Below are 15,844 nucleotides of genomic sequence, written 5' to 3'. Positions count from 1 at the left end.
TTATTGTATTGGTACAAGCTGTACAGCCTCAGGGCTGGAAAGGGAGACTACGAAGGCCAATTATTGTATCGGCCATAGAATGGCGAAGGCGCAAATGGATCCTGGAAGGGATTCGCCATGTACTGCATTCCAGGATTAACCGAGGTATCCATGGGATCAACGAGATTGACGTTGAAGAAATCCCAGAACGCATCACCATTAGAATTGAATTGTGTAATCCCGGATATTGGCTCCGCGTAGGGCATGAAGATCTCATGTTGGCTCGTTGCAGCAACTTCTGTGTTCGGAATGTTTGTGCTCCTCTCCCCCATCCCTGCGACCAATTCATCGTGCGAGATTGGGTTGTCTTGGAGGTGCTCCGACTCGTCCCGGGAGATGCCGTCATCTCCACCCAGACCAACAATATAAGCAAGTTGAATGGCGACTTGGGACAAAATCTGGTATGTGGGTCCCAGTTGATGAGTCTGGCACATCTCGATCATGAACGAGACGTTGGCGCTGATGGCGCGGTCTCGGACAGTCCATTCCTCGGTTGCGGACAGGCGTGGGCGGCCCAGGAAATCCAGACACAGTGCCAGCATTGCATGGTACAGGTAGAAGAAGTCTGTCCAACCGAGTCCTTCGAGCAGAGATTCGGAAGAAAGTCGCTGTAGCATGTCGGCGATCGCCATTGAAGAGGAGATGCACTCTTGTGCCAAGCTACCAACGGTCGATCTGACCGTTGGGGGGGAACTAGACTCTGACATGCCCTGGTGCTTGATATCGTGTTCGACTTTGGATAAGAGGTATGGTCTCGTCAACACGGAGGCAATGTAGTGATAGTTGATGTGGAGAAGTAACACCGCACGAAGGTGTCGCGGGCTAATGAAGCACCACTCCGGACGCAAATGCCGTGGCAAGCGTGTGTACCAGCCTTTGAGCTCCTTGGAGATAATATTAAGACTGTCGACCATGGAAATCAAAAACAGATCGTCAAAGCAATTTGGTGAGGCTGCTGTGGCGAAGTGTCTAACCTTCGAAGTCAAGTCCATCAACTTTGAGGCATGATTAATGTAGTCAGGAGGATAGTCGCTACCATCCAGAACCGATTCATCAGGTAGTTGGACATTAACCTCCAGAGCCTTGATGGTGGAAGGTCGTCCCAGTGAGAGGGACGTATACTGTTCGAAAGAATAGAGCGTAAACCAAACCATTCTTCGCGTGTTCCGTTCGATGGCATCAAAATTGTGACTCGTACCCTCTCTGTGCATGCCGAGAGCAATTGACATGCGAGCAGCTTGTCCGAGTAAAATCCAAGACGTATTACGCTCGCCTGCATTGTGTTCGTATAGCTGGAGGAGTAGGAGGGCTTGGACGTTGGGTAAATTTGCGGTGAGAGCCAAATGGTGAAACCTTTCTCGCACATGCCTCAGGAACTTTCTCTGTAGTCCGGCGGCGTCCTCCAAACCATCGTGCTCGAGTAGTTGGGCACCAAAGACGAAAACCATGAAAAGCGAACACAGCCATCCGGGTTCACGATCATACCGATAAACCGGAGAGCGCTGCCAGATCGAATCATATCGAGTATGAAAGGTTCCCCGATGGAACAGTATATAATTGGGGTGCAACCGGTCGAAAAAGGCCTGAACCAGTCTATCCGAGACCTCTCTGGCGGGGACCAGTGCCCGAAGCCACCGACGAGATGGGCTCACCGACCGCAGGCCCTCTTGGCCCTCATTCGCAGTGGGCGATGTGTCCATTGCGGGCTCGTTGCTCTGCTCTCTGACGGTGGACGCTGGGTGGGCCTGAATTCTGGGTTCAAGAGCAATACTGGTCTTTAGATTGGCGAACTCTGCCCGTTGCTTGCTCCGTCGACCCAGTCTCGTACGGGTATCATCGAGAGTCTCACTGCGTACTGCAACTAACCGACGCACGGCCCTAGCGAACTCAAAAGAGGATGCTGGACCGACATAGTGTGCAACGCCATGAGGAGCCGGAATGCAGGTCTCTTCCGCCAGATTGGTGACCGTGCCTTGGACTGCCGGATCAACATTGCAGGGCCACGGCACACCGGTATTGACTGAAGATAGAGGAGTTTGAGCGGTTACAGAAGAATCGATAGTAGAAGCGCTGCCGAGGAACGTTTGGAAAGCGGTTCCTGGGTCATTGGATGTTGGGACTGGTGTTGTGGTGTTCTGTCCATCCGATCTCTGTGAGTTCACAGCGTCTGTGAGCCGAGAAAGGCTCATCGCCTGGTCATGACTAGGTATGGGAGTGTTTCTCTCCGCAGCCAACCGGAACAGTGTTTGGGTGTCGTTGCAGTCTTCATTAGGAAAAAGGCTTTGGACAAGAGCTTCAAGAGCCTTATATCGTTCGCTGGTGCCATCGGGACCAGAATACGCGAGCCTTCTCCGTGGAATTGTCGACTTACAGGGCACGCCGCTGTCTAGACATGCTTCGCATGGGACCTCTTCCGTTGGCCTAGCACAGCGAATCCGCCTCGTTTTGCAGCGGTCACAAGAAATCAGAGCGCGACGACGAGCCGAGTCGGGTACTCGTCGTCTGGGGACCTTGGGGTCATGATCAAAAACCAAGGACATTATCCTCAAGATAAGACTTTGTTCAGAGCGCTTTGAATCACAGTTCCACGACCACCTGACAATCGTCGGTAGATATCGAGCGTTTATGATAAGTCGTAGATGGATGGACTGACTCGGGTGACTTCGATACCTTAGGTGGTAAGAACGGGTACCTACTGTAGTTAGCTAGATAGGTGCTCCGGAGTTTGGCACCAAATGCCAAGCCCCTGGGCCCAAGGGTCTGAGGCTCTGAGGGAGAAACCCCCGGTGCCCCCCTCCAACCTCCAACCCACCAAATTTTACATTTGGCTATTTGAAGAGGGGAAAGTTACCTACGCAATACCTAGGAGATTTCAAGGTAAAAACTAAGAACCCGGTACTAGTGGTGGGCAATACTCTCGACAACGTTACACCGCTAGCCTCTGCGCGTAACGTGAGCTCTGGTTTTGAAGGAAGCATCCTACTTGAAAGAAAGGCATTTGGTGTAAGTATCTCATTCGACTATATTGCAATGCCTATTTACATTACTTCTTAGCATACCTCAGCTGCTCAGCCGTCCAAGTGCACGGACGATGTCATCGCAGATTATTATGCGAAGAAGATTATCCCCGAGCGTCACATTATTTGCGATGTTGAGAAGGACGCCTTCGAGCTTGCCCAGTAACATCAACAGGGACAGTCGCGTTTTGAGAGAATCAAGAGGGGCACGGGCACGCCTTATTAGTTCAGAAGAGCCTGCAGGAGGCTCATGTATTAGAAGACTTGTTGGCAAGTGCTTTAGCTATGATTTCTCCATGGAACTGATTTTGGTAGAAGCATGCACTACTCTATAGAGTAAGAGCAGACCGTATTCTTCCATTTGGATATGTGGAAAGGAGGGGTGGTGCCTGAATTAAAGGACGGAAAGTATGAGGTTGGATTACGCTTAGCATCCTCGTGCACCTCCAGCTACACTCCCTGTATACCAGAACATGCACCCAACGCCATTTATCCACCTTGAATTGAAGTAATCTGACCCACAGACACAAAGATGTGCAGCAATATGAACCTTAGTCGACACCAACGCTTTCCCGTCTCCCCGGAATTTATAGTGCCTTCACCGACGCCTGTTGCCATTGGACTGATACGTAAAGACGTTGAGACGAGCGTAGTAGAGAGTCGGCCGTCCATCCTTCTCGCCATTGGTCCATTGCGAATCTGCCACGAAGATAGACTTACCCTGGTGCTTGACCCATCAACCCGACTCATCTTTAAAGCGCATCCGCTCTGAAGTAACCTCAACCATTGGACGTGTTTGACGACCTCGTCCCGAGCCCTGCACGCTTTGAGATTGCCTGGAGAGGTCTGAAGGTCTCTCCATCGACTCCCCGAAACCGTTCTGCTGTGTCTGTCATCGCGAAGGAGCGCGTCTGAGTCATATGACTCTCTGGCTCCCCTCCAGGAGTGAGAGGCTTGGTGAGATGGTGCGCATAAAGCTGAAGTGTGCCGGTCCCCACGTGGTAGGTAGCGGAAAAGCTACGTGCTTTGTTGTCATATTTTGGCTCCTCAGCTTTGTAATTCTGGAGCTGGTGCATGGCTCGGGCTCCCATTGCTCCATCAATAAGGGCTTGTCTCTTTGCCACATCAGCTCGTCCTTGAGCGCTCTTGCCCTCGACGAAGAAATTCGGAGCGGCCGGACGAGTCGTGGTGATTGAGTCATTAAACCCAGCGTCAGTTTTTCCCTCTACAGCGCGAAGGAGCTGTGCATAGTAGTTGGAAACCGTTGAAGGCCCTTGAATGATGGAGTCCTCCAGATTCCATAAGTTGCTCGTGTTGTCATTCTGTATCGCCTGCACGCTGGTGAAATTATTCACGTAGATCGAGCCCACAAGCCACGAGCCACCACTGAGCCCCGAGAAGTACGTAGAGGACTGTAGGATGCCTCCAAGTTTCCCGACTCCCGTTGCATTTTCTGTTCGTGAGTCAAAGGCAGCTAAAACACCAGCACCATTGAGCATAGCTCTATAGCCACCTCCGGATGCGGCAATGGCTATGTTTGGCAAATTCAGGACGTTGTCGGCGTTCCCATTTATGTATGCCGAAGCATCGGAGAGGACCCATTTGTTGAATAGTCTGGTTGCGTCGTATTGTAAGCCATGAGACTTCGCTTTGCGAGAGCTCATTCGCACTTCTAATGACTGGCCTATTAGAGGGACAATCACCTGCTTCTGGCGTGTACCCATCTGGCGCATTGGGTAGAGCCCTTTGAATGAAATTTCTTTCGCTAGGAGCATAAATGAAAGTCAAGACATCTGGACGTAATAAATGTTAACTATCATTACCAGGGAGCCATACTGCAAGTGCTTACCTTGACATAAAATAATCACAATAAGCCAAAAGACTTGTGTCGGAGAAGTAGGCCGCATGCTGATAGTTACTTCCTATGCAATATACGTGCTAGGCACGAGGAGGACTTGGGTTCATGTTGTTGTATCTGCGTTTCCTTGGTATACAAACTTGAGCAAGGCCGTGGCCCATTATGTAGGAGTGCTAGCATGGTTCTTCAGGCGAAACACTTCAAAACCTGACAACCATATTGGCGAAGCTTATTTTCGAGCATCAGCGTTTCGCATGACTGTCGATGGCGAATTATGTCGAGTCTGAATAAGGTTCAGCACGTCGTAAATGCCACACCTTCATGTGCATCTCGGTAAAAAATAAAACCAGTCGGAAGACGGGGAACAAGATAGCGTGTGTCCACGCTGTAAGGCATTGTGCGGATTTGTCAGTCCAGCTGAGCCGGACACGAAAGAGCACAAGCACTGAAGAGCTGAAGCCAAAGACGAATACGAATGTTTTGATATACGAAATCGGTTCCTATTACACACTTCTGAAGGAGGGGTCTCGTATCCAGAGCTGCACAGGAAAATAGCAGTGCGTAGCCAGGGTAACTCCTTGAGCAAATCTGCTTAATTCTGAGATTTCAAGCCACATGTCTCATACCTGAAAGAAGCTGCGGTGGTGAGTATGAGGTCGGACCATGCGCGCTTCCACACTAACGACGCCGATAACTGTTCCACACCCCAGAAGGGATGTATTCAGCCAATAGGATCGAGCCGAGCAAGCGAGCAATGACTTAGAGGAACGTGCCCTACTAACTAGTTTGCGCTAGCCTTATTGTTCCCCGGGGAAGTCTTGCCATCCTGGATGTAATACATACTTCTCCAGTAGAAGTCTAAAGTGTTCTAGACAATGGCATGACATGGGGATCACAAAGTATCACCTTTCTACGTCTGCTACATCATTGTGGTAAACTTCCTTCTCGTTGAAACAGCACTAGTGGTATGCAGAGTTGGTTGGACCCTGGCTCGCGCCCGAAGTTCGTAATTCACACCTATTTTAGTTCAAACTTCAAATCTCCTGATCAGGTGAGCAGTTTCTGTCTACTTGGTCTGGCCAATACATTCATTTGGACACCCTTGGAATGTACGCGAATGCACCACCTCGCCATATGCCAAGAGATTAATCATTTTACGCACCATTACAAAGGTGCCAAACAATCCTTAATTGCTTGCTCAGTCTAATCACCAACCTTCCAGACCAACAAGTCAAGATTGGCTGTATATCGCGCTGCTGAGGCCTCCTGCCAACTCTCTAATCCCACCAAAGTAAATCCGCTACCTTCTGTATATCGCTATCATGCCCGCAGTATACACCAGTTTGCGGCTCCCTAGTCCACCGCAAGTGATTTGGGACATTTTAACAGACTTTGAGCATTACTCAGACTGGAATCCTGTCTATCAGAAGATCTCTGGCGACCAATGCAGTGAGTATTCGAACAACACTCACAGATCCAATAGATTGGTCACGGATGCTAACAATAGAGAAGCGGGCGGCCGTATCCACACGGAGGTGAAAAACCCACGAACTTCTAAAGGTGGTCAATCTAGCTATCCTTGCTAAAACATCAAGAACTGATCTATTTCTCCAGTAAGAAAATGGGACCCCATTATAATGAAATGGTCGCCAATATGCAATATGCAATGGCGAGCACGCCTTTTCAACCTCCCAGGTCTCTTTACTGGATATCACCAATTCATTCTACAACCTAGCGCAGACGGGTTGAGCACTGATTTTGAACATTATGAGATCTTGTCGGGAGTGCTTTCATACGTTCTGAAATATGTGAAACCATCCGTGTATTCGGATATGGAAGTCGCATTTGATGCGATGAACGATGGGTTGAAGCGGCGCGCAGCAAGCTTTAGAGAGTAGGTAATTCGGACAGTTGTGTGAATAGTCTAGTCGAAGGACTCCGTATTTCGGTGTGAGTTCCTTGTGGCTACAGAGACCGAGTGGTTATCAGGAAAACCTTTTCGTCGCCTTCGATGCCAGCGATATTGGCTGCTCCATCAAGTCTGCCGTAATGGTCGATGGTAGCTCCGATCCACCTGTCTACGCTGTCGGAATCCGACACATCAACGACCGTCGCTGTGACTTCTGTGCCCTCCGACTCAAGCTCTTTGGCGAATTCTTCCAGCTGTTTTCGCTGTACGTCTGCAAGTGCTAATCGAGCATTACGAGATGCGCATTCTCGTGCCACAGCGCGTCCGATCCCGCTGGCCGCGCCAGTCACTGCGATCACCTTGCCTTCAAGCGAAGCCATGATAAGTGCTCCTTTGGATTTCAACAGTGAAAGCCGTCGAGGAGATGTGGCTGGAATGTGCATGAAATCAGGACTGTTTGGGGTGACTTGGACTAGCGCTTAAGTCCCTGCAAACCCTCCCAGCTCCATTATGATTGCGTCTTGCCGGGCAATAGTGGCCCGGCGACTTGGGGAGGGCGATCAGTATAGAAATGGCGACTATGATTGGTATACCGGGCCGACAATCGTCCGTAACCTTGACTTCGTTCTCCAATTAGGAACAGAATTGCGCTTTCCTCTTATGGTGCCTTAAGACCCCAGGATGTGAGGCACTTGTGCTCGCGTGTGAATGGTATGTGATCGACCAACTACAACAGGTCTTCGGGCCACGTACCATCGTCCATATGTAGAGATGATACTGACTCCCGCGAGTTATTGGGCTGCTAGCTTGTTGATGAAGATAGTGGACGTTTAGTGGTCTGTTCGTACAAGTTCAGCTGTGCAAGGGATAGAGGTTCAGCTGGACACTGATGGAAGACGGTAGAATGACCAGAGGTCATTCTACCCTATGTCTATATAGTAGACAGTCACTACCACTAGAAGCAAATAAAAAAAACCCAACCTACAACAATACAATCAATTAATTAATTGAATCTAATTACGACTACCCAATCAAGATCCATAACCTCCTTCACTTGTCAAAGAAGGTATTCTGATAGAGCGGCGGGCCGCCCTTACCAGACGCAGCCTTCCGTACGAATCAGGAAAATCACTGGCACGTAGCTCATAAAGCACCACTTGTGCCCTAAAAGTTTGAATCTAATGTCGTTATCCGCCATGTATTCTAACCTTTCACACACTCTGATATCGTAACTTGTTCAACCATATCTTCAATGTGATTCTGTAACACGAGCAATGCCCAGGTCTCTCACCACGTCCTCCCCCGGCACCTCGATCTCCCTCACAATTCTCTCGATTGTCTCTCTGACCAAGCTGATATTGACCACCACCCGCAAAACACCCCCTTCTCGATTTCATGTCCCAATGCAGGCGCGGAGTCAATCATGAATCCTTTCCGGACGACAGAACGTATAATTATTGTCATTATGATGGAATTTCTCTTTCCGATTTTGACTTTGTCGCCCTTTGTTGCACTGGGCGTAGTAGAAACACACTTGAAGGCACGGCGGCGGGTTCTCGCTGACTAGCTGGAAGTTTTCGTTTCTCGAGACAAGATCAGCAAAATATGCTACGATTGAGTACGCATTCTCGATCTTCGACGCGTATCCTAATGTTCCATAGTACCACCAGCTCAGGAAGAGTTTCAGGCTGTCGCCACGACGCCCGCACTGCAGGGTGAGATCTGCAAGATCTGTGGGTGAACTCCACACGTCGTCAGCGTCATCCTCGGTAATCTCATGAGATGCTTGGCCATTGGCTTCCACTTGCAATTGCTCGGCATTCGCCAGGGCGTCTCCGGAAAAGGTCCATGGCCCAATTCTTCCAGACATTTCTCCCGAAAGCGGATTCCCGCAATTGCATTTCGCTCCTTGCCAGCTCGTCAGCAAGTTTCTCCTTCATGAAGTGTAATCTATCGGTCGCTGGGTAGAGTGCGTCAGCGATGTAAGAACTTGTCAATTCAAGGAACAAGGCATCCATGTGACCAGAGAACACTGGAACGAATTGTCGGCGGAACGTAGCGTTTAGATTCGAAGGGCTGAGAGACACCTAAATCAGGCGAGAAGCTGCGCGGTGGCGACAAAAGCCATAAGTTCTTCGATCAAGAGTGATGAGAGGTCATCGTGGACCACGTCGCTTGTCGCCTTGACCTGGAGCACGGCTTGTGCCAACAGTGAGCCGTGTACATCGATTCTGGAAGCTGGGACTTTGCTTCCGGTTTGGACAGTTTCGCTCGACAACTGATCTTGCTTGCTCTCCACTGATTTCGCATTCAAAATTTCGGTCAACAACGACGAGTTGTTGCTTTCGTACTCCGCCTTGATCAAATCTGCTAGATCTTGCAAATCGACTCCACGCACCGCAGATCGTTCAATCAAAACCTTTTTCAGGTCTATTGTTCGCCGAGATATGAGAGTGGGGATCACTGGCAACAGGAGATGTTTTGCCTCTTTCGGATCCTCTTTCCCCAGACTTTTAAGAGTTTGGATGGCTACTTAGTAACGCCAGACGTATAATGGTAGCGAAGTGTAAGGCAAATTATTGCTTTGGCGACAGGCAGCTGGGTGAGCTCGTCGTTTCTGAATTCGACGATCACAGCAGGTGGTGCTCTGTTCCGCTCGAAGTAATCCGTTAAGGTCTCAGATTTGTCCCCGATCTCACCTATATTGATAATGAGAGTAGGTCAGTATCGTTTTAAACGAATATGCTATGCTCATAAACACAAAGGGAGAGACCAAACAAGTCTCAGAAGGTATACTAACCAAATAAAATGGTCCCTGGTAGATCCAAACAAATTGAAGCGAATTGTGGACTTTTTCGAACACCCAGAAGCGCAATACCCCTCAGTTGTCTTCTTCATCGGGAAAAGGTCGAAGACCGATGCTCTGAAAGGCCTATACGCCAACAACAACACCACGAGACGGAGGTCTCACGGAATCGCAAATCTCCACGTTGACTTGGACACGATAAGGTCCGCATATCCCACCATCTTTGCTGACTGCACCCTCAACGCAGTATGTACTAGCCCTGTCGGTGCCTGGAATACATGTCATGCCAGCCATCACTATGTCGTTGGTGAAGACGACGAAAGCAACGGCATGCGGCTGAAGGATATTGTATCCCACATTCACGTTAACCTACTGTTTCCTTTCACTCATGTGGTGTGCTTGTTTGCCAGCGACTTTGGGGGTAATAAGGCCTGTGTGAGCTAGCAATCTATTTTTGCAAGCCGAGCTGCGACGCATCATGGACGAGGCGCGTAACGATCGCCTTGTGCCTACTATACCAAGGGTCTAGTTTAATGCCAATAAAGTCCTCTGCACAAGCACAGCCGTTAGGCTCGTTGCAACACATTCCACCTATGTGTGATGTTTAAAACTTGTATGAACACAATGCTCGCTATATGGATACACTAAGGCCTGGAGGAAAGTGCTAGGGAAAAGTACTTCTTGAAAACGAGACCAATCCGCTGTACCTAGAACTTAAAGAAATATTAGGAGACAACCTAGCGGATCACGGAGTGGCAGAATACTAGGGACACATAGAGATTTAATATCTACATTATAATGGCGACCTAACTTTAATAGAAGTGGATTAAAATAGTAGTGTCGAGAAAACTAGACTTGGACTAGTCTAAGAGTCGGAGCCTCGTACTAGCTGACAAACGCTAAACCTATTTCCCTCTAGATCGGTTACGTTAATGTAGAAGCCACTGTCTACCTAGAGTGTCTTTAGTAGGACCGTCTTACCGCCTAGTTTATAGATATAAGCTTTAGTCTAGTTTAATTTCGGGTTAGGGATAGATCTATTTCTAAACTAAGGGATAAGAGGCCTCACCTTTTTAAGCGACTCGACTATATAGTAGATAGTGACGCCCGAGCCTAGGGTTTATATATTAGGCCCATAATCCTCGGGCATCTTAACGAGGCCGCTACCTAGACCTAAAATTACCGATCTATTAAGGCATTATTCTAACTACGTAAAGGGCTAGGACTCTCTCTCTTACCCTTAGGGTCCTTGAATTGGAACGAGGCGACGTAATACTTAGGGTCTAAGGGATTATGCCTCTATATCTATGTAGGGAAGAGGCTACTATAGAATGTCTATAGGCGCTACTCTTAGTAAGATAGTAAGGGGTAGGGCCGCCGGGGAATAATCTAGTAGTAGTCTTCGCTAACCTACTTTAAGATTTTTAATATCGCGGGTAGGAATTTCAACCTAGTACGGAGAGCCTTCGGTAGGTAGGGTCTAGGCCTCGGCTTTAGAAGATATTATATCGAGTAGTTAGTAGTAGACTATTAGTCCTCTAAGTAATTAATAGATTAATAGATTTTAAAAAGAGTATACTAGATATAATAGAAATCGAGAAATGGAAAATTGAAAGCGGCATCGATCCGCTCTCTTTTATATAATGTAAGATGAGATAGAACTTATTCGCTTAGCATAGTAAGGATCGGTAACGCGTCTAAACTATTAACGGTATCGTAACTATTACGCGCTAGTATAGGACCGAGCCCCGCCTAACCCTACCTTCTTTATACTTTAAGGAGAAATCGTAATTAGACGTAGACGGAGTAGTATTATACCTACTACATTAGCGAGGATGTATTTCCGTTTAAGGCCTAACTAGTTCCTAGGGTATCCCCTTATATATTTAATAGACCTCTCTCCTATATAAGAATATCCCTTCCTAGCTACGTACGGTGTATTAGGGCTCGAGGCGCTTAGTCATAAGAGAAGAGAGAAGGGGCCTTAGCATAGAAGAACAAGTAAGGGAGGAAGAAAGTAGACGATCGAAGAGACAAGCAACGTAAAAAGGAGTAACCCAATATACGCGAGCTTACGTTAGACATTAGATAGTAGTTATAAGAGTATAGTTTATAGAATTAAGAGCGTTTTTCCTTCTACGAGTTCGGCTATATAACTATATAGCCTAAATTTTAGTAGTAGTAACCTTTACGAATAAAGCTATTATAGCTTTATATACGTCTATTACGAGAAGTCTTAAAAGTATAGTCCTTTAGCGGGCTTAAGACTATAGAAATCGATAGCGTTACTATTCCTCCGCTAATATAGATAAGTAAAGAGTATTATTTTAGTTATAGCTACTATAGTATTCGTTTTAACGTCGATTAGTTCTTATCCTACGGTTCTAGAAGAGAAAGAAACCCTAGTAACGTAGCCCTACTTCCTTATTCGACCTATAGAATAGGCGAGAATATATACTAATTTAATCTTAATATAAATAGTATTTCTTAAGAGAACGAACGAGTATTATAAGTATATTATCTTATAAAGGACCTTAGAACTATAGGAAAGACGACTACTAGCGGTTAGACCTAGGAGAAAACTATCCTAGAAGGTTAAAAACTACGAAAGAACGAAGTATTAGTTTAACTTTAAGAACGACGAAAGAATAGGTATATAATACTTCCGAAACTATCGGAGAAATATTTTATTAAGAAAGCTTTTTCCTAACTTAAAACTAAGCGGAAAAGTTTAGGAACGACTTTACTAGAAATTCTCGAGTACCTTATTCGCTTAGTTAAATTAAGATGTTTATTTAGAACGCGTAGAAGTAAATCCGAGGACGAATATAATCCGAGCGTAAGGTATCCGAAAAGCTAAGAATAATCGTAGATATCTAACTAAAATTCGTTTCGGCTATATAACTATATAGTCTAACGAGACGAGTCTTTAGAAACTAATAAGTATCTTAATAATTCTTTTAGTATTATAATAGATAAGAAAAATAACTAAGTAGTAGATTAGTTATTTTATTTTTAAGTACGAAATCGAGAAAAGGATTAATAAAATAGCTATTAGAAAGACGATATCTAGTAACTTAAGTAAGGTAAGACTTAGTAAGGAGTAGAAGATCTAGAGACGAGAAATATCTACTAGATTAAAGTTACCGAGACTAATAAGTTCTTTAAGAAGATAGGGTAAGGTAAGAGAACCTTCGCTCGCGTAGATATCTAATATAGTAGGATTAATAACTTTATTATCGATAATAGCCGTTAAAACTCCGTTAAGTTTAGGAGGAAAGTTACTAAGTATAAGCGGTTTCGTAGTACTAATATTATAGACTAGTATACTATCTATAGGAGTTTCTTTCTTTAATAGTCGTAACGTTATAGAGTTTCTTCGTTCTTTTAATAATTTTTATAACGATTATAGAGTATCTATAGGAAGCCGAGTTAATCGAGTCCTTCGCTACTATAATTTAAGAATCTTAATATACTTAAGATCGATAGAAGAGTATAATAATAAAGACTAGAAGAAGTTAAAAGATTTTATATATAAAGAATAGGAAGATAGCGATAATAAGTAGAGAATAAAGACGCTTATATTCCTTTAGGGACTCTCTAAGCGCGAGAGAGATAATAAATATAATATTAAAGGATATTACTACTAGTTTAGGCTATCGGTAAATACGTTAATTATAGAGAATTAGCTTACCTAGTACTAAGCTAGAATAATATTCCTCTAAGGACTACTAGACTAGATATAAAAGAAGATTATAATTAGTAAGAAGATTAATATTAAAGACGCGAAATTACTATAATTTAAGGAAATCTATAAGTATACTATAGAGATTTAGAAATCGTAGGAAGGCCTAGAGGCTCTAAAAAAGGTTCTAGAGTAAGAGGAAGTTAAAGATCTTATAGAAAGTATTAAATAGAAATCGTCTATCTAGTTCGAGAAGAAAACGATCTATAAATAGCCTATAAAGAGATTAGAGTCTACGAGCTCTACGAGAGAAGAAAACTTAATAACCTTCTAGCGTACGAATTCTATTTTAAGAAAGTATCGTAATAGACTTCTTTAGAATAACTATAAGGATAAACTAGTTAAGGAATTTAAATTAAAGCTAGTTATATCGCTTACTACTTAACTTAACGCTTTCTTAATCTAATTAAACGACCTTAAGAAGGAAACTTAATAGTAGAAGGCTTACTCCTAAGGAACTTAAAATCGATACTTATAAGCGGTAAATAGATTAAATATAAGAAGACTAATTACCTATTACTACTATAGCGGCTCGTATACTAGGTCGTAATATATAGCGGTCTAGGAAGATATCGCGAATAGAAAAATATATATTAACGAAAATAGAAGAATCTATATTAGTTTACCTCGTAAGGAAGTATATAAAGTTTATTTCCTAAGGAATTAATTAGGAAGGGAATACTTAAGAAATATCTTCTTATAGAATGAGGAATTAAAGAAAAATATACGAGTAAATACTATTATAGTTAATATTAATATAGAAGGTCTTAAAGAAGAAATAGATGAAGAGTTTATAGAGTATTTTATTAGAGTAGCCGCTACGAGAATTATAAATAGAATAGTAGCTAGAGACTCTATATAAGGAATAAGGAGTCGAGGAAGAGGAAATTACGAACGAAATAGCTATCTAGTAGGAATTCTAAAGAAAAAGGATTAGGTAGTTACTAGAGGTATTCGAGCTAAATAAATAAAAGATTTAAGAACTCGTAAAGAAGAGTATATTAAAAAGAAAATAGAGTACGATTTAGAATTATCTTCGAATAAAAAGAGAATAGCCTAGTATATAGAAGAAAGAAAAGAATAAAAGAAAGGAGTTTCGATAATTAAAGAGAATAAAATTCCTAAAACTCCTAATAGTATAGAAGATACTATAATAGATAATATTAAACCTCGAATACTACGATTTAATAAGAATAAAGAGAAAATAGAAGTAGTAGCGAAGCCGAAGGTATCTCTTTATAGTAAAATACCTTCTCTTATAAAAGATAAGCTTAAGAAGATATTAAATAAGATAAAAGGAATAGAAAGCCTAGTTAAGTTACTTATAAAATAAGAAGTCTAAGGAATTATAGTATAGTATTTCTTAGTAGAATTAAAGGAAGTACGAAGTCTACTACTTTCGAAGAAAGAATAGAAGTATAACGAAGATACTAAATAAATTATTATAAGTAAAGCTTTAATTAATTCTATTAGAATAGATAATCTAGTATAGATAATTAGATACTAGAAAACGATTTTCTATACGGTCTATCCTATTATTTCGATAGAAACTCGAATTAGAATTTAGAACGTACTTATAGATAGTAGAACTAAGATTAACTTAATCGTATAGTCTTTAGTAGAAGCGTTAGATCTTCTAATAGACGGTATTAGATCGGCTATTACTAGAATTAGGTTTAATAGAACCTAAGATAAGTTTATTAGCGTTATTCGCGACCTAAAAGTTAAGGTAATAGATATAGTAGTTACGATTTATATATTCGTAGTAAAAACCTCGAATCTATACTATACGATTATTCTTAGGGAGCCTTACTAAATAGGAGTAAGGCTATAACTAGAAAGGAATAGAGACGATAATTATTTCGTTAAGATATTCGATTAAAGAATAGGTAAAGTATAAAAGATAAGAGTATCTATTACCGTAATTTATAGAGAAGACTATATTAGTAGAATAGTTTAGATAGCTCGCGGTAAGGAGTTAAACTAAATCGCGGACTTAATAGTAATATACCTTAGTTCGCGGAATTACGAGGTATAGAAGTATATTTAGACTATATAACTATATAGCTTAAAATATTACTTAGATTAAGAAAGGAATTAACGAATTTAATAAGTTTACGTTTCGACTATATAACTATATAGCCTAAAATTAAGAAGCTAGAAGGCTATAAAAATAGTAGTTAAGAAAGAATAAGTAAGCTTTTAAGAAGAAAGGACGATATAAGAGTTAGCCTAAATATCGTAGCTTTAGAATTTAATAAAATAAAAGAAGATAAAAAATAAAATAGAGAAGAAGAAAGTAGAATCGAAGACTATTACTTATCTAACGAAATAGATAAGGAAGAAAGCCTTATTAAAAGAATATATAATACTAATATTAATAATTTTCGTTTTAAGCCTTATAAAGAAGGTCTAGATAGCCGAGTAGTAGTTTACCGAAGTTCTCGGCGAAGCGACTACTAGAGTATTC

General features: G+C 43.2%; 6 protein-coding genes across 6 annotated transcripts; 2 read left to right on the top strand and 4 right to left on the bottom strand.

Annotated features, from left to right (window-relative positions):
* Window positions 1-47: 47 nt before the first annotated feature.
* On the bottom strand, window positions 48-2,579 carry A1O9_10291 (uncharacterized protein; the record flags this gene model as incomplete). Its single annotated transcript, XM_013401025.1, has 1 exon — window positions 48-2,579. The coding sequence occupies one exon, from the start codon at window positions 2,577-2,579 to the stop codon at window positions 48-50; it is 2,532 nt and encodes an 843-aa protein (XP_013256479.1).
* A 316-nt stretch (window positions 2,580-2,895) lies between these two features.
* A1O9_10290 (uncharacterized protein) lies at window positions 2,896-3,222 on the top strand (the record flags this gene model as incomplete). The annotated part of the gene is made up of 2 exons (XM_013401024.1): window positions 2,896-3,042; window positions 3,094-3,222. Coding segments are annotated over 2 exons (276 nt in total), but the record flags the coding sequence as incomplete, so codon positions are not given.
* A 613-nt stretch (window positions 3,223-3,835) lies between these two features.
* On the bottom strand, window positions 3,836-4,963 carry A1O9_10289 (uncharacterized protein; the record flags this gene model as incomplete). Its single annotated transcript, XM_013401023.1, has 2 exons — window positions 3,836-4,800; window positions 4,906-4,963. 2 exons carry the CDS (start codon window positions 4,961-4,963, stop codon window positions 3,836-3,838), a joined length of 1,023 nt encoding a protein of 340 aa, XP_013256477.1.
* Window positions 4,964-6,236: 1,273 nt separating this feature from the next.
* Window positions 6,237-6,812, top strand: A1O9_10288 (uncharacterized protein; the record flags this gene model as incomplete). Its single annotated transcript, XM_013401022.1, has 2 exons — window positions 6,237-6,363; window positions 6,529-6,812. 2 exons carry the CDS (start codon window positions 6,237-6,239, stop codon window positions 6,810-6,812), a joined length of 411 nt encoding a protein of 136 aa, XP_013256476.1.
* Window positions 6,813-6,879: 67 nt separating this feature from the next.
* On the bottom strand, window positions 6,880-7,203 carry A1O9_10287 (uncharacterized protein; the record flags this gene model as incomplete). Its single annotated transcript, XM_013401021.1, has 1 exon — window positions 6,880-7,203. One exon carries the CDS (start codon window positions 7,201-7,203, stop codon window positions 6,880-6,882), a length of 324 nt encoding a protein of 107 aa, XP_013256475.1.
* A 1,037-nt stretch (window positions 7,204-8,240) lies between these two features.
* On the bottom strand, window positions 8,241-8,693 carry A1O9_10286 (glutamate decarboxylase; the record flags this gene model as incomplete). The annotated part of the gene is made up of 1 exon (XM_013401020.1): window positions 8,241-8,693. One exon carries the CDS (start codon window positions 8,691-8,693, stop codon window positions 8,241-8,243), a length of 453 nt encoding a protein of 150 aa, XP_013256474.1.
* Between the last annotated feature and the right edge of the window lie 7,151 nt (window positions 8,694-15,844).

This window comes from Exophiala aquamarina (genome assembly GCF_000709125.1).
Source record: "Exophiala aquamarina CBS 119918 chromosome Unknown aczIA-supercont1.12, whole genome shotgun sequence".
NCBI classification, from domain to species: Eukaryota; Fungi; Ascomycota; class Eurotiomycetes; order Chaetothyriales; family Herpotrichiellaceae; genus Exophiala; species Exophiala aquamarina.
The sequence above is the reverse complement of the archived record's forward strand: the minus strand, read 5'-3'. Positions and strand labels throughout refer to the sequence as shown.